At 40.5% G+C, this 21,769-nt stretch overlaps 1 protein-coding gene across 9 annotated transcripts in view; it reads left to right on the top strand.

Moving 5' to 3' along the window:
- SPATA13 (spermatogenesis associated 13) overlaps positions 1 to 21,769 on the top strand; it is a 146,933-nt gene that overhangs the window by 116,990 nt on the left and 8,174 nt on the right. For 5 of the 9 annotated variants that reach the window (XM_072930659.1, XM_072930670.1, XM_030275201.4 and 2 more), the window contains 9 exons: positions 6 to 368; positions 3,451 to 3,595; positions 11,933 to 12,069; positions 12,645 to 12,824; positions 13,840 to 14,025; positions 16,053 to 16,232; positions 16,876 to 17,108; positions 19,315 to 19,444; positions 19,982 to 20,354. In XM_072930659.1, the coding sequence (XP_072786760.1) occupies positions 6 to 368; positions 3,451 to 3,595; positions 11,933 to 12,069; positions 12,645 to 12,824; positions 13,840 to 14,025; positions 16,053 to 16,232; positions 16,876 to 17,108; positions 19,315 to 19,444; positions 19,982 to 20,354 (1,927 nt within the window). Of the gene's footprint in view, positions 1 to 5; positions 369 to 3,450; positions 3,596 to 9,459; positions 9,619 to 11,932; positions 12,070 to 12,644; positions 12,825 to 13,839; positions 14,026 to 16,052; positions 16,233 to 16,875; positions 17,109 to 19,314; positions 19,445 to 19,981; positions 20,355 to 21,769 lie in introns of those variants that run through there. The other 4 variants (XM_072930678.1, XM_072930689.1, XM_030275209.4 and 1 more) reach the window with 2 other exon arrangements.

Consider the following 21,769-nt stretch of genomic DNA (forward strand, 5'->3'; position numbering starts at 1 on the left):
AAAAGGTTGTTTCTGATGACCACTGGAAGAAGTCCACATCCCAGGATGAAGAAAAGGCAGACTCACAAAAGGTCACACCCAGGAAATGGGGCTCTGGAAAAAGATCCCGGCCCAGACCTCTCTCAGACTATGGCCAAATGTCGATCCGAAGTTTCTCTATACCAGAAGATGCAGTTGCAGTGGAGTCTCAGAAGATAGACTGCACAGATGGAGAAAATCAGCCAGGACTGGCTTCCGTTGGGCCTGTGATCCAAAGCAATACTGTAGGCTACCACAGAGGGAGAAAAAGAAGACCCATCTCAGTAATAGGTGGGGTCAATTTCTATGGAGACGATCAAGTAGAAGAGAGAGAAAATCTGCTGACACAAGTAAGATAAACAGATGTGCTCTGCAAACTGCAAAAGACCCTTTCACTTCCTTGTCTCTATCTTCAGCCTAGAAAATAGAATGGATGCTTCCTTTTCTTCCTTCCCTTTTGTCAAGCTGACATCGTGTACTTAGAATACTGCTTTCTTGGTCACTAATTACTTTGTCTTCTTGCTAAAAATACAGCATGGAACAAACCTGACACTGACTTTGGGATAATCTTTTCTGTATTGTAAATTAATCTGATTTCTTTCTTGGCATGGTCGTTACGTCTTACGTTGGTCTATAAGGGCTTATTTGTATGTAAGACAGATCTGTGTTTAGTCTCCTTATAGAGGGCCTGAGGAACAGAATAGTACAATCAAACAGAATGATAACATGTTATTTATTGGTCATTTCAAATTATCCAAAAGCAAGCCTGTTCAAAAACTGTGGCTTTAAAAGTGGTGTTCAAAATCTTGGTTTTGGCATAGCAAAGATACTTAAATCAATTAAGACAGCGCTTGAGAAAATCGGTAATAAATTGAGAAATTAATGAAATTAAGAATTTAAGAAAACTGAAAATATGAATACAATGTCTGTCCATGTACTACTAAATTGATCAGATGAAACAAAGGTAGGAAACCTATAAGCAAGCAGTGTGTACTTGAGTAGTACCTATATTTGCCATCTCAGTTGGCTTAAGTAAAAGAGTGAGAAATTAAAAATTTCTGAAAGGTAAAAATTGCTCCTTTCTCCCTGGAGGTAGTGCTGAACAAGTACAATGTGTAGAGGAACTTGTGTTGGTGATCATGGCCCCATCTTGCATTTGGTTGCAGAGCTTCAGGCTCACAGGCTTTTGTAAAACTGCTCTCATCAGGTATTTTCTACTTTCTCTGAAAGCTGGAGGACTTCTGCCTAAAGCAATTGTCAGGCTGATAAAGCAATGGAAAATTAGTATTTGCATCCTCAAAAAATTTTATTTTGGTAGTTATTAATGAAATTTGAGTCCTGTTAGTCTTTCTAAAGTCAGTTCATCTCCTGCTGGGAAGTTTAGTGATAGTAAAGTGCTGAAACAATGGCATGTTTCAGTTTTCTGTGAAAAACATTTTGTAACATGAACACTGTTATTGTGTATTAAATACTTTATAAGTCCCTGATGAAAAAATGCATCTTGATGCAAAACCCCAGCTGTAGCAAATGAACCTTTTACCTAGGCAAAGGCCTTTGTTTCAAGTCATATGTAATTAAGATATTTTAAAATTAATTCTATCTCTTAAATTGGGGAAAAAAAAAAAGAGAAAATCATTGTTACAAATTCTAGGCCATCTTACTCAAGAATAATAGATAGATTTTAAGAGATAGTAAATACTGGCAACTTGCGGTACTGTGTAAGGGATTAAACACTCTCCAGGTCCTTCATTTAGTGCTGAAAGAAAACTGATCTCTTTTCAAACTTCATTCACATCAGTTTAATAGTGAAGGAACATGCATCAAGGCCACTATTTGAGTTGACTCTTTCCATGCTCCATTGCTGCCATAAGAGCTTGGTTGGAGTTAAGTTAGCACATTGCTGGATCACTGTGGTCAAGACCAAAACGATGAAGCATTCCTAACACTATTAAACCAAATTATGGCCTTCCCAGGCCAATTTCCCAGGACTGCCACACATCCATGTCTGTCTGAGGAAAGGATTTGGACTGAAGCCTTATAAGAAAATTTTAGTTGCCCAGAAATAAATAGCTTGTTTTTCTTACTTAGCCAGTTATTTACATACAATAATTGCCATAACTTTTACTAGCTATTTGATACAACAAATCAGCCTTTTTGTGGTGAAGGATCCTGGTATACTGATAAGGCAGTCATAATAAAATGTAAACTTTTAGCTGGGATGTGAAAAGGACTCATTAAGCAGACATATATGTGCTGGAAGTATTTTATGTGGGCCTGTCAAAGACTGCTCTTCACACTGGTGAATATTTTCCTTTAAAGCTTTGGAAACCCATGGGAATATTTGAAAAGTACAAAGCTAATTCCTCTTTGCTGTATTTTGTTTTGGTCTGACAGCTTAGGTGTGAGAAAACATTTTCAAACAATACTGTCATGTCTTTTGTAACAGAGCGTCAAGAGATAGTTCATTAAAAGCCATTTCTGATGTTTCAGATTACTTGATAGAAGAACAGTAACAACTGAACAATAGGAGAAGATCTAAAGATGAGTTTCTCTGAAGTTCATGTGCTGAAGCCTGGCTGTTTAATGTTGAATGCTTATGCAAGATCATTCACCCTGGCTTATGTGGCATTGTTCAGGGACAACATAAAATCAGACTCAATTTCCAAATAAAACAGGGGTAGTTTTTCCAATCATAATTTAACAAATGGATGATTTATCTGAAGAAAATGGCTTTGAGATAATGTTGCAATAAACTTAGTATTACCTCTTTCTTATGAGACTCGTGGGAACTCAAAACAGAGCATCATTTACACAATTGTTGTTGTCTTGTTTATTTTACTGACAAGTACTACATGTAACTGATGCAAATAGAAATCCACCACCTCTGCAGAAAACATGTTCTAGTGTTTTACCATCCTCACCCTAGAAAGCCTTTTCATTAATCTAAATTGGCCTTCTTTCAGTTGAAAGCTATTTCCCCTTGTCCTATCAGAACATGCCATTGTAAAAAGCCCCCTCCAGCTTTCTTGTAGGCCCCCTTGGGTACTGAAAGGCCATAGTGAGGGCTCCCTCCCTCTCCGGGCTGAACAATCCCAGCTCTCTCAGCCCAGTCTTTATAGGAGAGGTGTTCCTGCCTTCTTGATTGTCTTCAAAAAAGAGTATTACAAGATGAAAATTACAGAGCGTGTCTGACCACAACAGAGGGCTAAGGAGTTTTTAATGTAACAAAGAACTGTAATGTAATAAAACTTGTTCTGTGATGCTGGTGGACATGGTATGCAGTGTTTAAGCAATGTCACTTCAACATAGGGGATTTTACTGCCCGTGTAATTACCTGGACTATCTGGACAAACTTTACTTCATACCTGAGCTTTGCTCAGTTGGACTTGCCTGTAGCTTTACTAATACTGGATTTTCCTGTTTCCTTGGTAGCCTGTGGCACGGCCACCTGTTCCAGCACACAAGGTGCCCCCATACAAGGCTGTTTCAGCCAGGTTCCGGCCACTCACCTTCTCACAAAGTACCCCCATCGGTCTGGACCGGGTGGGACGGAGGCGGCAGATGAGAACATCTAATGGTAAGATGAGTATTTTTAACTTTGTATATCAAAAAGCCACACTCCAGGCTAAGCAAGAATTAGAATATAGTATGGAGGACAAAAGGGTGCAAACCAACTCAATGACAAATTAATACCCAACTAAGTTGCTTTGTTTTGTGAGTTTCTTACTAGAGCTGCTGTTCTCATGTAAAACTTCTTTTCCACGTCTATTCTCTGACATTAATATGGTTTATTGTTCTGTAGCACTTATATGCCTGTATTCTCCACTTTCTTCATATACTTGCCTAAAGTCGATAGATGATGAAGGAAGTATGTTCTAATATGCTTGAGTTTGTACCTGAACCCTAGCCACACCACACATGTATTTTTAATTTTCTGTTTTCCATGCATTCAGCTTTACTTAGATAGGCAAACCTTAAATAATTAAGTGGCTTACTGGTGAGTGTAGTCCAGCCAGAACTCTGGTACATGAGAGACAAGTTCTTGGTAAAAATTGCCTTTTTGGAAGCACTGCGCTTTAACGGGCTCCCTGAAGTGTCCTGTGTAATTTTGCTGTAATTGTTTACTCTTAGCATGCAATGCTATTTGGAGTTAATAGAAGTAGTCTATTAACTAGTCTAGATGTAGTGGAACATTTCTTCACAGATGGATCCAGAAGAACCTGGGCTAACACCATTTGTGTTCCTTCAGACACTGGCAAGATTTGGAAATAAAAGCAAAATTCTCACTTTGTATCTTTCACTGTTAATAGTGAACAAAGCACTGGTGGGGACCTTCACCCTGAATGTTCTGGATCAAGGCTTCCTATGACTGAAGTAGGAAACTTAACAAATAGCATTTTCAATGTTTATTAAAATTACGTGTATGTTTACAAGTCAGTACTTGGCTTCTATGGTTCTTAGCTAAGTTTTATCTGCAGTGATGTCCAAATTCTACCAAAAATGCTTTAACTACAAATTAGTTTATGTAAGAACACGTTAAAACTTAATTCTCCTGTTTTCAATAGAACATGACCGTTTTTTTCAGGAGGTGCACTTCAAGAAGTAGACTTGAGAATTTCTGACTATGTCAATAAGAAGGACTTATCCACTGAGATGAGCTCAGTTGGTTGGACCATGGTCTTGATAATGCCTAGGTTGTGGGTTTGATCCCCATATGGGCCATTCACTTAAGGGTTGGACTTGATGATCTTAGCGGGTCCCTTCCAACTCAGAATATTCTGTGACTCTGAAATCCGTTATTGTGCTGGTTTAGACAGCTGGTTTAGGGAACTGAACTCCAAATAAGCCACTCCCTTTCCCCCTGCCCCCTTCAGTAATGGAGGAACAATAAGGAGAAATTACAAGATAACAATTTACTAAAATTGCAATGAAAACAGCAGTGTTAATAGCAAAAAGTATGCAAAAAGAAGGTTCCCTACCCACAAAAAACGTCATATACCACTGTGAAAAAAAACCTAGGTCTTCCTGAAGAAAGTACCTGCTGTGGTCTCCACACAAAGGCAATATAATTTCTGGTCTGCATCTAGGCCACATGGTATTTGGGACACAAAGGCAATATGTCAAGGAGAGCTTCTGCTGCTTAATGTTCTCTCTCACCCCAGTCAGAAAACAATGAAGGAGTAGGGCAAGCAAACCCCTTGGAAGTGTGATCATTGCATTGTGCCACAGTGGTGCCTCAGACTTCTCTGCTTTGCTGGTTCAATTCTGCACAGCTGCCTCTGGCGCTGATGCTGCTCCACCCAGGTTGGCTCAATCCCACACAGCTGCCTCCAGTGCTGGTGCTGCTCAAGTTGGGCCCCTTTGGAGCTTGAGCTCTGTGTAGCTCAGCTGGGCATGGCTCTGTGCTGCTGCCTCTCTCTGATGCTTTTTGTTCCCTTGGAGTGGCATCTCAGACTCATCCTCGCTGTCCTTCAGCACTGTGTCTTAAAGCTGCCACCTGAAGGGATGGGAGAGGGACTGACAGTGGCAGAGAGGGGCTGGGTCTACTTGCCTGATCCCAATACCTTCACCCTGGAGAGATCCAGCAAGGTGGCAAACTTTGGTTTCCAGTGCCTGGTGACTCCTGCCAAAACCATGCCTCCAGTGATGATGTGGGTGGTATGGAATAAAGAGCTAAAAGTTCAAATCTCTCTTCTCTCTAACTAGGGAAATTATATATATTCCATTTGTATTTTTCTTTTAATTTATATTGTAGTAAAATATTTGGAACTACTTTCAAACCCGTGTCTGGAGTGTGTTGTGCTGTATGCTTCTTAGTACATTTAATGATCCAGATAACACACTGAGGTAAATTAGACATCAAATGCTGTGACTCTTGCTGAGATTATGTGATGTCTCAGTCCCTGATTCCAGAAGGACCACTCACAGAATAACAGATCTTCCATAATGTAGTTTGCGATAAAGAGAGGCTCTTTTATTATCACAGAGCAGGAATTATTTTTTCTATTTTTAGTTATCCTTTCCAACTGATATTTGGAAACCACATGAAATAGTATTAGTTACTTAGACAACTGCCTGAGAGCAGTATCCCTCCAGGTACTTAGGTTTTGAATAAATGGTCCCCTAAACTTAAGCATCAGGATGACAAATACACAAACTAAGATTTCTGCCACTTTTCAGGACAATGAAGCCAAAGCAACCTTGATTATGTTAGATGTGACTTTTATGAGATCTTACAACATACATAGAAGTGGAGCAGGAAAAGTTTCTGAAATCAAAACTCTGAAGGCAAGTGAGGAATATCATAGACTTCACAGTTTGAAAGCAGTTGCAAGGATCTGTTTGGTAGCTCCAGAAAAAAATACTAAAGTGACTAGTGTCACAAATTCTGATCTCTTTTCTTTTTTCTCTTAAATCACAAGGCACTTCCTTGTCTTTGAACATGTGAGAGTTTTTTGTTTGCTCATGCTCAGTGAAATTTGATAGCACAAAAGCCCTTTATTATAGAAAGAAATTCTAAACCCAAGCACTGAAAACCAATGGTATCTTATTTTAGTTACTTGCTAAAGCCTAATACGTTACATACTGTCTTCTTATAGCAATGGCAGATAAAAGTGGAGATGTAAATTTTTAGAAAAACAGGTGTTATAAGACAACAGATTGTCATCTGTAGGAAAGAGAGTAAGAATCAGACAGCACAGGGGAAACTGCCCTTGAGACTTAAATTGCTATTCTTGTGCTTGAAGGCTATAAGTTTTAAATTGCATTAAACAGATTGTCTATTTGTCACTGCAAAGCAATTTTTATAAGCATCTGAGAAACAAACCCATCTTTTTTTGCATATTTTTATGTGGGACTAGAATTTGGCATGTGTGGAGCACAGCTCCATGACTCAGGAGAGTGATTGGTTTTCTAAAAGAGAGAGCTCATGAGTGGAATCAGATGTTCAGTGTCTGCATGAATGATGTGGGAAGGGAAGTATAAAATGAAATGGTAATTCTTGGTGGTGTGCTGAATTATTCACAGTAGTAAAAGTGAGACATGAGGCACTGCACTGGCGTCAGGTGTTGGTAAAGCCAAGGTAATGCATGTGGAAGAGGAAAAGAGCCTGATGTGCTTACAGAAGAATGGACTTTGAGCTGGATATTGCCATGCAGGAAAAGATCTTGCAGTCTTAACAGACTTTTACAGAGTCAGTGCAGTGCATAGTAACAGACAAAACAGTAAATAAAAGGGCAGGAGTTTGTAGAAAATGAATAGAGAACAAAACAGAAGGCCCAATTGTGCCACTGGTGTGTGGGGGGGCCATCTCCCCGTTCCTTTCCATCCCAAAAGGCATTTTTTACAGGGGACGATATAGAAAAAAGCAGAAGGACAAGAAAATTGACTCAGTGTGTGTCTCTGGGAGGAGTGATTAATGTGGCTTGGGCGCTGGAACATGGAGAAAAGGACAATAAGAGGATAAAAGTCTGTTTGGCATAGGAAAAATGAACAGATAATAGTTATTGTTTCCAATAATTTAAGAACTAAAGGGCACAAAATGAAATCACCAGAGAGCAGGCTCAAAATAAAAGATAATTTTCACAGTCTGTAAAATTAAACTATAAAACTAATTGCTACACATTGTATTTTGCATCCCAACAGTTTAAAAAAATCAGAAAGTGGTTTGAAAAATCCCGTTCATTAAACACAAAGATATTAATTTCTGCCCCAGGAGGGATCTGACTGATCTGGAAGATAACAGGAATTTAGAAAAATGCCATCACACGCCTCATCTACTTTTATGTTCCTCCCTACTGGCATCTACTACTGGCTGCTGTCAGAGAAGTGGTTGGGGGTGATCTGTGGTCTGCCTGAGGATGAAGGGTTCTATGATACAAGGGCGTTTCTAGAACTGAATTTTCTTGAGGTGGATAAACTAGCTTTTAGTATTTTAGTAAGTGCTACCCACAGAGTTTTCAGAGTGCCCTGCACAGTGGCTGAGCCAGCTCAGCATGCATTTGGGCAAGGTCACTGTGGACTGCCACTACAAAGGATAGCCCGTGGCTCCTCCTGTCCCTGGCTCATCTACAAGGAAATGAAGCCACCACCACCTCACCCTAAATGAGCACTTTTGTGGTGATTCAGTTTGCCAGATGTGCTCATGCAGAGGAGGGAGGGCAGAGCCCCCTCCATCCAAGCACCATCTCACAGTGGCATTGGGTTAGTCATTGGGCAAAAGCATACAGTCTGTTCCTTTCTTCAAAAATCAGACTGAAAGAGTTTTGAGTTGTTTTTTTAGAGGTTGTTTTATTAAAGTGTCCTGTAGAAGAGCTGTGTAAGGTTTGATCTGGTTTTCCTTGGGCAGTTGGAACTGTTTTTCCCCAATGGGCAGGGGTTTGACATGGCAAAGATCTTGTGATCTGACTGATTAAAAGTGCAACATTTTCTCTTGCAAGTCCCAGGATCATCAGCACTTCACTGTTGTCAGTGTCACTTTTGTTTGCCAGCGTGATTTTTTTTTAATGATTTATGCCAAGAAAAATGTTGTGTATGAAGATCTTGTGTAGTAGCTTGTTTTTATTGTGCTATCCAACTAGAGTCCTTGCAGCAAGAAATAATAGGGACATTTGAGAGATTCATAAAATTATTTCTGTCAGTCTCCTGTGGAGTGCAGCACAAATAGGATTTTTGCAGGAAGACAGCATTAATGTTTCAGGGTGATGTTTGGCCTTTCCTTCTATGTCTGAGGCAGCACTGGGAAAACCATGGGATTTTAGTGAGTGTTGAGAAGTTGCTATATTATATACAGAAATGCGTCCAGGGTTTTGTGAACACATCCCTGGAGGAGGCAGTCCCCAGTTACAGGACAGGCTCAGCTGAGCAACAGTTTTCAGGTAAAGAAGAATAGAAAATGTCTCCCTACTCCCTGTTTTCCTGGGAGCAGTCTCCTGCAGCCTTAACACTTGTGCTGCTTGTGCCCTAAAAAATGATTCAGTGTTTGCCTGTGAAGCAAGAGAAATTGTGCAAAAAATACCTTAATTGTTTACTTCTTCTGGAACTTCAGCTGGTATAGTATGACAAAGATAGACCGATACTCTGAACAGTGTTGTAATACAAGGAACTCCCAACTCCCATCCACATCATCTCTCCCTCTGGATTGCAGTCATTTGAATATAGATTGGAATCACGTTTAGCTGCTTTAATGAAAGACAAATGTACTCCCTAGCTTGCTGTGTTTGCGATGTTCAGGCTCTGTGGGAGCGGTCTGGGCAGCTGCAGGCGCAGCGCGGCCAGGGCCAGGCAGCCAGGTTTTTGTTTCTTTTCTGGAACTTCCTCCCTAAGGGCACCCCATGATGTCAGAGAGCGGAGCTCGCGGCAGCCAGGCTGAGCGCTGAGTGCGCTGCTGGCAGTTCCCAGCCGGGCTCGGCCTCAGAGGCACTGCCGGGAGCTGAAGGCAGCTGGCAGCCTGTTCCTCTGAGCTGCGGGCAGCTCAGAGCCTCTTGTGATCCTCCACCAGCCCTGTAGGACTGAGCATCATCACCTGTGAGAGGTCTGACGGCAGCATGGTAGCCAGGGGGGCAATGGCACGGTTTTGGAGTCTGGAGAGCCTTCAGATGGGTACGTGTGAGTAGAACATGCTCGCTCTTGCTTTTTTTACAATGTTTTTTGGTTGAACTGGTAAACAGTGGCAGTCAAGGGGGTCTGACCAATGACACTCTGTCATCATCCACGGGAACCTGCAGTACCGGTGAAAAGCTGCTAGGAGATCGGCATCAATCCCAGGCTGTCTTAAGTTTTTTGCATCCTGTTGGTGCAACCGGGAAAGCACACCCCTCCCTCTGGTATTTGTCTGTATACAATAGAGGAAGAGATGCAGAATGCAAGATTTCATTTGATTCTACCCAACAAAGTCAATGTAAGCTTGTTGATTTGGTACAAAATTGTAGTTCTTTTTTGTCTGGAGTCAAATGAATTAGGTTATTTTGATGTGCCATTATTACTGGAACAACCCCACAGGCAGTATGGATAGTGCAGTGGAAATGTGTAAAGCATCACTGGGATTAATTTTTTGGGTGTTGCTTTATAAGATAAAAATTGATTGAATGAAATACTTATTTGCAGATTTTTAAAAATAATTTTCAGTAAGTTTTGGAAGATGTATTTTAAAAGTTTATGAGTGCTCAGATTAATGAGTTTATAGGAAAAAAAAAAAGTCTTGATTTTTTAAAAAGGGGTTCTGCATCCTTCCTGCTTAGGCAGATTATACTGTTAAGGTGAATGCCTATTTAAAATACTAGGGAGTAGAACAGAATGGCTAAATAGCCATGTTCTGTTGTATCAAGACTATGCCATATTTTTCCAATTTTATTGGAAAGAAAAATCTTGCAAGTTTTTTAGTGAATCTGTATGGTGGTCTGCTTTGATCTCTCTGGCAAATTAATGCTCAGATGAGTGAAGATGCTAGTGATGGTATGTGTGCCCTGAGGAGGGGGGGTTGCAGTATTTCTCCCTATAAGGTAAATAGCAGATAGCAGCAGAGTGCCTGATGGAAGTAGGTGCATGGAATAAAGCCAGGAGTTGTCTCCTTGTGACTCTTACCTATCCAGAGCCCAAAGCTCAGCAGACAGGCAGTGCCCAGGTCTGAAGCAGAGTAGAGAAGAGGCAGTGTCAGGATCCTACTGTTTGGCCTTGCTGCTTATTGGAATTGGCAGGTTCGATAATTCTGCTTAAATGTCCCTTCCCAGGCACTCAGGAGAAAGACTTGCTCTGTTAACTTTGTGACAACTTACCTTTGGCACACTAACCTTTAGCAAAGAGGTTCAGTGCTAGCAACCTATTCTGAATTTGACTTTTTACTTTTTAATGCGTTTTTGAGCACTGTATGATCTTCAGGCTCTAGTTCCCAGCTTGGGCTTGCCATAAGAATAAATCTTTAGGAATAAATTAACAAGGACCAGAGAGTGCACTCAAGCACATGACCACTGGTCATGAATGCTTCTTGATCCCGGATGGTTTGAACATTACAAGTGGGCAAACCCACTTGGACAGGGTCCAGCATTGAGCAGTGTGGGTGTCAGTCAGTCAGACTTGTTCCTGAGGTCAGCCCCCAGTTCTCTTCCTCTGCCAGTGTGGAGGTGATCGCCAAAAGAATTTGTCACCCACTGGTGTAACCCAAATGGGTTTTATAGTTCTATACTGTAACAATGTTTTTCCTGGCTTATGTGGCTGTGTAATAAGATAAAGCCCCTTTTAGTCCTGACCTCTCTTTCCATACAAAGCTGCCTCTTTGGTCAGAAAATGTACAATTGTCAAACCAAGAAATTGTTGTGATTTGGGACAATTTTGGGACAGGTTTTTTGTAGGACTATTCTACTGTGCCCGGTCTGGGCTCCATGTCCCCTTGAGCCTTGCTGCTGCCAGAGCCTTCCCAGTGCATGGGAGAGGTGGCAACAGCCAGCGCAGAGCTGGGGCTGCATGTGGGCTGCCCACCCCTCTCACGGGTGGGTGGGCACAGAACCATTGGTCCTTATGTCCCTGCAGGGGATGTGACAGTGTGAGGGCACCTGGCCTGGGGTGACAGTGTCCCCACTGACTGTTGGGGGCTGCTGGGGCTCTCACATCTTCTGCCTGGAAAATGGCATCAGGGCTTTCCTTCTGATACAGGTAAAAAATAAGTAAGGAAATGTTGTAGTTCTGGGGTTTTTTGTCTGCAAAAGTTTTGTCAGCTGCTAAATGAGAAATTCTAAAAATGAGTAAAACATATTTAATGACGGAAAGGTGGTTTTCCTTAGAGCTCTGCTACTTTCCACTCCTGCTGTTGCTGTTTTATTCATGACAACAAAGGCAATTTCTCAGCAATTCCTCTTGCATTGTTGTCTTTCTTTGAATCATAAGAATGATGGAGCAAACAGCTGTTGCACTTTTGTTTTAGTTGCTGCAGATGGTGGGACTGAATCTTCAGCCTTAGTGGATGACAATGGCAGTGAGGAAGATTACAGCTACGAGGAGCTCTGCCAAGCTGCTCCCAGGTACCTGCAGCCCGGAGGGGAACAGCTAGCAATTAATGAGGTAATGTCCGGGGCTTTGCGTTGCTGGAATGATGGCACAGGGAGGGCAGAACAGGGCTGGGGGGTGTGGAGGGATGTTTTCCACAGTCTGAGATTTCATAGTCTTAAAAAATTCAGTGGCAGTAGCTAGTTTCTTTGGGAGGTGTTTTTGTTTGCTCAGTGGTGAATACCTTTTTGTGGGTAGAACTTTGTTTTGTACACTCTTTTACCAGCATTATTGTGGTTATTGCAGTTTTTAAGTAAATTGTGATACCTTCTATAATCTCTCCTAGTGTTTCCTCCACTATAGGAAGGGAGTGAGGCAAAGGGGACAGTTTGAATGGATTTAATTTTCTCTCTGGGTTTTAAACCATCACAGACTGTAACTGTTACCCTATGCAACTGCTCTGAAGCAAGATTCTAATTGTTTTCATAAATGAGAATAGGCATAGATTTCTGAAAATCTGAAATTTTAGTTTTATCCTGTAACAGGAGTAATGTAGGCAATCTAGTGACCTATATTGATCTCTTTGTAGTTTATAAACACTTCATAGTTTATCTTCTGTCCTTCACAATCTCATTTTCTTCCCATCTTAGCTGATAAGCGATGGCACCATCGTCTATGCAGAGGCTCTCTGGGACCATGTCACTATGGATGATCAAGAGCTGGGCTTCAAAGCTGGAGATGTCATTAGAGTTCTAGAAGCTTCCAACAAAGACTGGTGGTGGGGAAGGAATGAGGACAAGGAGGCCTGGTTTCCAGCTAGCTTTGTCAGGGTGAGTAACTGTTTCGCTTTTTGCTTTTGCACCATTGTAAGATTCCTAGCAGAATGCAACATTCATGGCATTACATTTCATACCTGATCCTCAGTATATAGCTGAACATCAGTGGTGTAACCCCTAAGAAGTTCACAAGGAAAAAAGCAGTAGAGGATTGCACCCTAAGATCCCTTAGCTCCTCTGACAACTTTTACTCTGTCTTCTTCATTTGGTCCCTTTGTAACTAAAGGAATTTCTCAAACAGAGATTACAAGTGCATGAAGTTCAACCAGAAAGTCATCAGTGCATAGAGGACACAACAGTTCTCATAAGGGCAGAGGAGAGCTATGCTGCAGAGATTTCTTGGCAAAATAGGGCTTAATTTATTATCAAGGACATTGTGTAGAAATCTGGTTTACAGTCTGAGCTCAACAGTCAGAACTCACCCAGATTAATGACAGTATAACTCTCAGAGGGTAAAAAATTGAAGTATGTTTTAGAAAATAGTTTGAACTGCCTTTTGAGAGCCTGTAGTGAAACGTGGGTCACACTGCATGAAGTACAAAAAGTGTAGCATCAGGTGGTTCCTCCCTTTGCCCTTCCTAATTTGTAGACAACCTGGGCAGTCAGACAGAAGTCAGAAAAGGAGGTGCTGCTATCTTCATCATACAGATGGGGCACATTCAAAAGTGGTTGAGTGTCTACTTTTGTAATTTTTATTCCTATGCTAGCTTGGCCAAACACATTAACTATTAGTACGGGTCAGAAATAAGCTGAACTCTGACAAGTACATAGACAGCACAGCGTAGTCTCTCTCAAATACTATGAGTAGAAAGTCATGAAAGACAGAAATCTCAACATTTTATTTGAATATGCAGTGAGTACAATGAGATAAATCCTCTTGTGAAGCCCTCTCTATAAGATGATTGCATGTCTGTATCCACTCTTTAGTATAAGAAGTTTGTAACAGTTTTACCACATATTGTAAAACTTTCTGCTCTCACTCTAATTGCTTTGTTTGTTCTGGCTGCAGCTGCGAGTTAATCAGGAAGAAGTGCCAGAAAATTGTAGTAGTATCCAGGATGAAGAACAAGATTCAGATATTAACAAACATCGCCAGAAAATAGCTGAAAACAGGGATCAGATGAGAACCAACGTTATACAGGAAATTATGAAAACAGAACGTGTCTATATCAAGCATCTCAAGGACATCTGTGAGGTACATCATTTAACCTGAGGACATTCTGCTGACCTAATGAGAACAAATAATTCCATATAAGTTGAGAGCTACAGTGGATTTTTATATGTAAATACTCCCAATTGCACTTCTGACGCTGTCAGTCAGATTCTTCATTTCCTCTTACAGTTTTCCTCTCTGATGACTGCCATGAGCCATTGCTTCCTTTCTTTTAAAAAACTTCCATTTTTGACAGCGAAAAAGTGCCTCTCTGACTGCTATTTTCATAATTAATGAGAGAAGGAAGTCCAGTTTTAGAGCTTTTTGCCACTGTATAGAAAACTTTGAGTAATTGTAATAAAATAATTTATAGTTCAGTGACAGAACTTCTTGGAAGTAACTTGGAAAGAGTATTTTTAAAGTGGTTTTTCTCTCTGTTTTCTCAAACGAGGAGATTTTTAATGGATGTTTAGGAATTGTGAAGAAATCTAAGGGTGTTTTAGAACTGCCTTTCTGGTTTGAGCCATAAAATGGGGGTGGTTTTCTGCTTTTTTTCTCAATATTTGTTGGAAGGTCACACTTGGGCAAGAAGCTTCTTAATACTTTTCACTGAAGTTTGCCTTTTCTGACATGAGTTGTGATGCATTTGACCTGTATTTGACTTGTCTTTGTGGTTTGCATCTGGAATGGTGCTAAGCAACCTACAAAAATATTCTTTGTAGCCTTAGTTTGTAGGTCTGTCCTTGCATTTGTCATGCTGTCATCCTTTAGTTCACCACTTAGCATTAGATTATTTCATTCACAACAAAGTAGACAAGGCAGTAGTAGGTTTTTATTTGTTTTGGTTTTTTGGTTGGTTTTTTTTTTCCATTTTTAGATCAGGTCTTTATCTTGAAGGAGAAAAAGAAAAGGAGAGAAAGGACAAAACTGGCTAATTTTGAAACATTAAATGTAAATTTTATCATTTATATTCATTATTTACTTAAGCCTGTAAGATTGACTGTGTGCATGAAAGACCGGGTAAGAATTTGCTATGCTGCTGCCATGACTAGCTGAGTTCTAGGACATGACTCTCATATTTTACTGACCTGTTAAGACTTTGGCACATATTAATTAATTTTCTCTAATATGTATATCCTATACCTGGTTTTTAATATCTGGAAAGCATCTGAGTTTAGTACAAGCACACATAAGAGAAGCAATGGGCCACGCTCAACATGTGGGGTAGAGATAGTCTGCTGTCCTCAGAGTGAATCTGTAGGGTGGTGCAAGTAGGACATAAGGCTGAAAATACATTCAAGTAAGATGAAGCCAGAAAAGCTACACAGATAGTAACCGAATTTGCAAGCTCAGCCCTCGAATGAATCACTCAGGCTAGTTGTAGCCAGGATCATGAAGCTAGAGTATACCCATAAAACATGTTTTACATTCAAGAAGTGTCTGCAATCCACATTACAGGAGCCACACAGGAATTAGCTTTCCATGTTGGTGCAGTAGGAAATGCGGTAGCTGGCTTGCAGCGTAGCCACTGCACAGCTCTCAGAGCAGATGGCTGTGGAGGAGACAGGAATATTTCTAACAGTGCCAGCAACAGTCAGTGTTGCTTCCTGGTAAACCTCACCAGAGCAACTGCAAGGCTATTTCAGCTCCCAGAGCTGTTTGCGGGAGGCCTGCCTGCCAGCAGCCAAATGGAGGAGCCTGGCAGATCACCCCTATCACATCAGTTAACCTTTGCACCCCCTGAACCCTGGTGCCAAAACTGCTGTCAGACTGAGCGCAGCAGCTGTTCCTTGCACGTCCAGTCCCTGCAGCGTATTCGCAACAGGAAGATGCGAGTGGGCTTTACGCTAGTTCATTTGGGGCACCCTGGGACAGGGGCTGGACCCCAAAAATCCACGTGTGAACATCTCAGATGCAAATCTGAACTTGTGTTTCTGTGCATGTGTGGCAGGGAAACCACTCCCTTGCCTAGAGACCCCAGGGGTCTTGCCAGCTCAAATGATTTCGTTCATTTTTGGTATACCTGTCTCACATCCTCAGACTAAGGAGTGCTTTTTATTTCATTTCAGGGTTACATTCGGCAGTGTCGCAAACATACAGGAATGTTCACCACAGCTCAGTTAAGCACCATTTTTGGAAATATTGAAGATATTTACAAGTTCCAAAGGAAGTTTCTGAAGGATCTTGAGAAACAGTACAACAAAGAGGAACCTCATCTAAGTGAAATAGGGTCATGTTTTCTTCAACATGTAGGTTGAAAAAGTTGATTCTATTTATGAAATTAACAAAATATTAAAATAAAAAGCCAAGTTACCGTATTAGGAGGGGATTTTACTAACAAGTGTTTCTTATTTGCAGCATTTTAGCATTTCTTACTGGCAGCATTTTAGAATGTAAAGTATCTTTAAAGTATCTTGCAATTAATTAAATATTTGTTTTAGATTTCTCCTCATTTTTAGCAATCATGTAATTTTGTAAACAGTTTTAAGTTTCCTTGTCAAAACTCTAATGATAAAAGGTTGCAGTGATCTCATATTCAGCATGCAAAAACTTCATACAGACGTTAAGGTAGGTAGTGGGGAGACAGGCTGTGAGTTCTTGACAGAAACTTGCTAAGCCTATTGCTGTCTTCCTCAAATAAAAATACTTCTTAGAGTGGGTTTGATTATCCTGACTCAAGAAGAGACCTTTATTTCTATGTTCTGACAAAGAAGGGTACATAGTTATGACAGCTACAAAGTAGATTTCTGCATATTTCAAGGCTGATCAGCCTGGAAGCAATATAGAAAATTTATTATTTAATCTAATTATATATAATTGATATTACAAAAATAGCTTTTCTGTTTTATAGACAAATACTTTAGTAAAGTTGTACCTTTTTTTTTTTGATAGCAAGAAGGCTTTGCTATTTATTCAGAGTATTGTAACAATCATCCCAGTGCCTGCATTGAACTCTCCAGACTGATGAAGCAGGGCAAATACCGCCACTTCTTCGAGGCCTGTCGCTTGCTTCAGCAGATGATTGACATTGCCATTGATGGTTTCCTTCTCACGCCTGTTCAGAAAATCTGCAAATATCCTTTGCAGCTTGCAGAATTGCTCAAATACACCACTCAGGAGCACAGGTGAGAGAACTAATAACAAATTCTATAATAGTAGTAACACCTAATTACTCAAGTTTTCTGGGTGACACAGTAGTGAAGCTTTTGAGATCAGGAACAAAACTGCCATGGACCACGATAAATAGGGCTTCTTGGAACCATCAAAATCAGTCACAAAAACAGTATCTGAAAGTGCAGCACAGGGGACTGAGAGGATGCAAGACACAATGAGGAATAAGTCAAAGAGGGAGAAGGAGAAGAAGATGGTGTTTAAACAGGATGCAGGGAGGGATTTGTAATTCAGAGTGAAAAAAAGGCCAGTGTGTCAAAAGAAGTCAAGGAGAAAGAAATACAAAGAGGAAGAGGGGAAGATTCATAAAAGTTATGGATGTAAGAAAAGGTGAAAGAGCCTTAGAAAATAACCACAACCTGAATAAGGTCGGAGATAATTTGTTTGAAAAACTTTGTAGTAATAAGCATTACCTTTATTTGTAGTAAAGTCCAGATACTAGATTTTCAGCTGGCATAAATAAAAATTGAAGTCATAAAAAGGCAGATAGCCTTTCTGGTATACCTCTGCACTGATTCAATCTTTTACTAAATTAAGATTTTATCTATAAGTGTCTTTTTATCTTGTATAATTTCAAGCAAGTATTCCATTGTGACCCCTGTGCTCAAAGTCCAAATGAAGCCTGAGGCAATCTTTTGTTGGTCAAAGTCAGTGCTTTAACCTTGAGAAAACTCCCCTTGGAAACCACTGGATTTTTGCCAGGGGCAAAATACGAGGTGTGTAAAGCACTCACATTTAGTGCAATAGAGGCATGTGAAATGCCTCTGTTCAGTTCTGTGGCTACCTGGGAAGTGCTGTAATAAGAATTACTAACTAGAGTTTCTCTTTTACTGTTGCTAATTTTAGAAAGGTTATCCTGTGACCTATTAAACCTGCAGATAAAGTGACATCGAGGTCTCACCACCTTCCTCCCATTGTACTTATTTTCCTCCTGTGTGGCACAGCATCCAGAGATGCCTTCAATCACAGAGAGGCACCCACTGTGCAGAGATGCTCACAAACAGGCAGATTTACACCCACACGGAGTCTTGGGAAAGCTCCAGACAGCTAGGGGTTTTGGTAGCATTTTGTTTTCATAAAAAAGTTGAAGTTCCAATATGCACAGCCTGCTGTGAAGGCTACAGGTTGTGCAGCAAGTGTGGAATAAATACCAACAGAGAAAAAAGGAACTGAGATAAGGAAGGCCAAGTGTAGCAGTATGGATATCATGTGGTCACCCTGTGGGACATCTCCCTGACGTTAGTAGGATCCTGTTATTGATAATCTCACTGATAAAAGAGGAAAAGCAGCTGCTCTGCTGGGACTCCTTAAGCAAGAAATATGTCTCTTCCCTTCTCTCTTCTGAGAGACTCCATTTGACAAAGGTGAAGGAGAGATGGATGCTATTCAGAGGGGAAAAAAAAGCCTGCCTGCAAACTTGGGGAGATTCATAGGCATGAAGGAGGTGAGCAGAGCATTGCAGGAAGGACAGGAGGATTGGCCTGGGTTCATTGCATTAGTTCCGAAACAGGAGGAGGCAGGTGACCATCATTACTCTTACAGATTTGTTCCTTAGAAATGGAATGCTTTCTTCATATTGTCTCCTTTAATTCCTCTCTCTGGTACCCATTTTCTTGAGTTCCTCTCACCCTGTGTGGGATTGATTTTAGTTTTTGTTCCTGTCCACCTAGCATTTCCCCATTTGTGTTCATTGACCCAGTCATTTGGAACAAGAAGGAGAAAATACAGTTGTTAGACATAATTAAAAGAATGCCCTTCCCAAAAAAATCCCGCTAAAATCTCACTTAAATACACAGTCCTTTGGTGAATTACAGCCACCACTGATGTCAGTGGAAGTTTTACCATTGTTTTCAGTACAGACAGTGTTGCAGTTCATTAATCAATCTCTTCTGCCTCCTTCCACCAATCTAATAATTTGCTCCTAGACAAACCTAGCAGTACAGCAGCACTGAATTGTACAGGCTACTATGTGGGGTTTAGAATAGTGGGAATCCTTTTTTTCAATAAAGTAAAAGTTCCTCTATTTTAAGTACCTGAGTAGAGGATGAGTGAATAATGTGGGCTAATACTGCAGGCACTGTGGTTGCATCATTTTCATGGTTTGTGATTGCATCATGTTTATTGTATAAGTGATCCTTGAAATGTGCTTATATTTCCCAGTGATTATAGCAACATAAAAGCTGCATACGAGGCCATGAAGAATGTGGCATGCCTGATCAATGAGCGAAAACGGAGACTAGAAAGCATAGACAAGATTGCCCGTTGGCAAGTCTCTATCGTAGACTGGGAGGTGAGTGTCAGCCTGTGCCTTTCCTGAGCAAAGGTACTGTGTACAATACTTGATGTCCCCTGCAGGAGTCTTTCTGCGTAGGTGGTTGTTTATGGTATCTACTTTTCTAGTGGTCATTGCTCAGTTAAAAGTCCAGTTGCTTCATTTACAATATTTCTGTTACTGATTAACCTTGTTTATAGTTCAGGAAGAGCAGTATGTATTAACATGGACACTTGCCTTTGAGATGAGGTGGCAAAATGGAGCTTTTAAAAATGTTGACTCTCATTTGGAAGTTTGGTAGTTCTGTCAGAATGGGAACCTCTTTCACTGACTTAAATGTTTCCCTCTGTTTATGCAGCAATAAAGTAGAGCAGAACCACATTGATTTACCTCTCTGATATTATTTACATTGTGTGACATTTTCAAATCTAAAAATAAAAATACAAGAAAAGTGAGTGAACGGAGGACTTGATTATACAGTGAGACTGGTTAGACACACGGTGAGGTCTTAAAATATTATTTACTTACTACATATCTATATATCTGTCTTCCTAGGGACCAGATGTGTTAGCCAGAAGCTCTGAACTGATCCACTCAGGAGAACTGACCAAAATATCAAAACAAGGCAAAAGCCAGCAGAGGACTTTCTTCCTTTTTGACCATCAGCTTGTGTTCTGTAAGAAGGACTTGCTGAGAAGGGACATCTTGTATTACAAGGATCGTATTGACATGGACGAGACAGAAATTGTGGACACCGAAGATGGGAGAGACAAAGATTTTAACATCAGTGTCAAGAATGCTTTTAAGATAATAAACAGAGCAACAGAAGACGTTCATTTGTTCTGTGCAAAAAAACAGGAGGATAAAAAGAAATGGATGGAGGCATGTGAAAATGAAAGGAGAAGAGTTAGAGAAGACAAGGAAATGGGTGAGTGAAACAATTTCTAAACAGTGCTTAAAACAAACTTGCTTTTGCATTTCTTTGTTTTGTACAGATGTGCACTCTTGTCTTCTTGAGCTGGTGTCCCTTTCTTACCTGACATGATGTTTAGCTGTGTAAGTGAAGCCTATTCAGGTGTGTTTGCCCTTTCACTGTGGGCCAAAGGTCCAGGGCAGGTAGCATCACCCATATGATTCTGGTGCATGATGGAGCAGAATGAGAAATGAGATATGACAAGATGCAATTCACAAAGACCAATCAATAGTAAAAGTCCATCTAAAATCCTAGCACTTTTGTATGAATGATTGGTCAAAAATATCTGTTTGTAAAAGACATTTTTTACAAAGCCAAGGGGCAATAATTGTAGATTTATACTGTCTGCTATAGTAGCACCTCCTGTGTCCAGGAGGCCCATGCAGTTGTATGGTGTCGTTTACTACAGACCCAGCAATAGCACCACTGGGCAGTGAGTGCTCTGGTACTGGCACAGAGCAGTGAGTGAGCAGGAATAAAGGTAGTAAATCCTAGGACCGATTTTAGACCTGCAGCCTGTGGGACACTCCAAGGACAGTGTGTCTTCTGTGTCAATGTATAGTTACGATTGCTTTTTTGGTTTTGCATTGTTTCATGCATCCTTTAAGATCAGTGACAAAGGCTCCAGCAAAATTTCATTGGCAAAACATATACAAAGAAAGCAACACTAATTTTTAAATCAGCAACACTCATTTAAAAACAGAAAACTCTTTTTAGTGTTTCTAAAATGTTAGTGTATCTGTGTATGTTGGCTGCATGAGAACTTCTCCTTTTCAATAACATTCTTGAGGCTGAGGCATTGGAGTGACATCAGGTTAACACTGGAAGTGCAGTGAAGTGGATGATACAATTCAAAAATTATTAAAACTTAAACAAGATGCCAGACCTTATATTCCATGATCATGTAAAACACGTGGTCAGAATAATAGGAAGACAGGAATAACCCTTACATTGCAAATGTAACCCTTTTGATCTTAGTGGCTTTCTCTTGTTTGATACTGTTGTAGGTATGACGAAAATAAGGCCTCTTCCATATGTATTTTAGACAGTCCATAAGGAGAAGAAAATCCTTAAAAGCTTGCCAATTCATTCTCAATTTAAAATCAGTTTTAACCCTTCCACATTGCACCAACAGTTGCAATTAATCCCAGTCATCTTGAGTCTAGAGTAAACAATGAAGGAGTCTCAGCTAAACTTCCCTCAGACTTTGCAAACCCGACCCTTCTCCAGTGCTGAATGTCACAGTGTGACATTACAGTCAGCGTTGGTGGGCTCAATGCTGATGGCTTTCATGCCTTGCTCTATCACCTTGTGCTCACACGAGTGGGAGGTAGCTGTTTTCCCTAATTCACCTACACAGAACTGTAAAA

The sequence above is a fragment of the Taeniopygia guttata genome, chromosome 1 (assembly GCF_048771995.1).
Source record: "Taeniopygia guttata chromosome 1, bTaeGut7.mat, whole genome shotgun sequence".
Classification (NCBI taxonomy): domain Eukaryota; kingdom Metazoa; phylum Chordata; class Aves; order Passeriformes; family Estrildidae; genus Taeniopygia; species Taeniopygia guttata.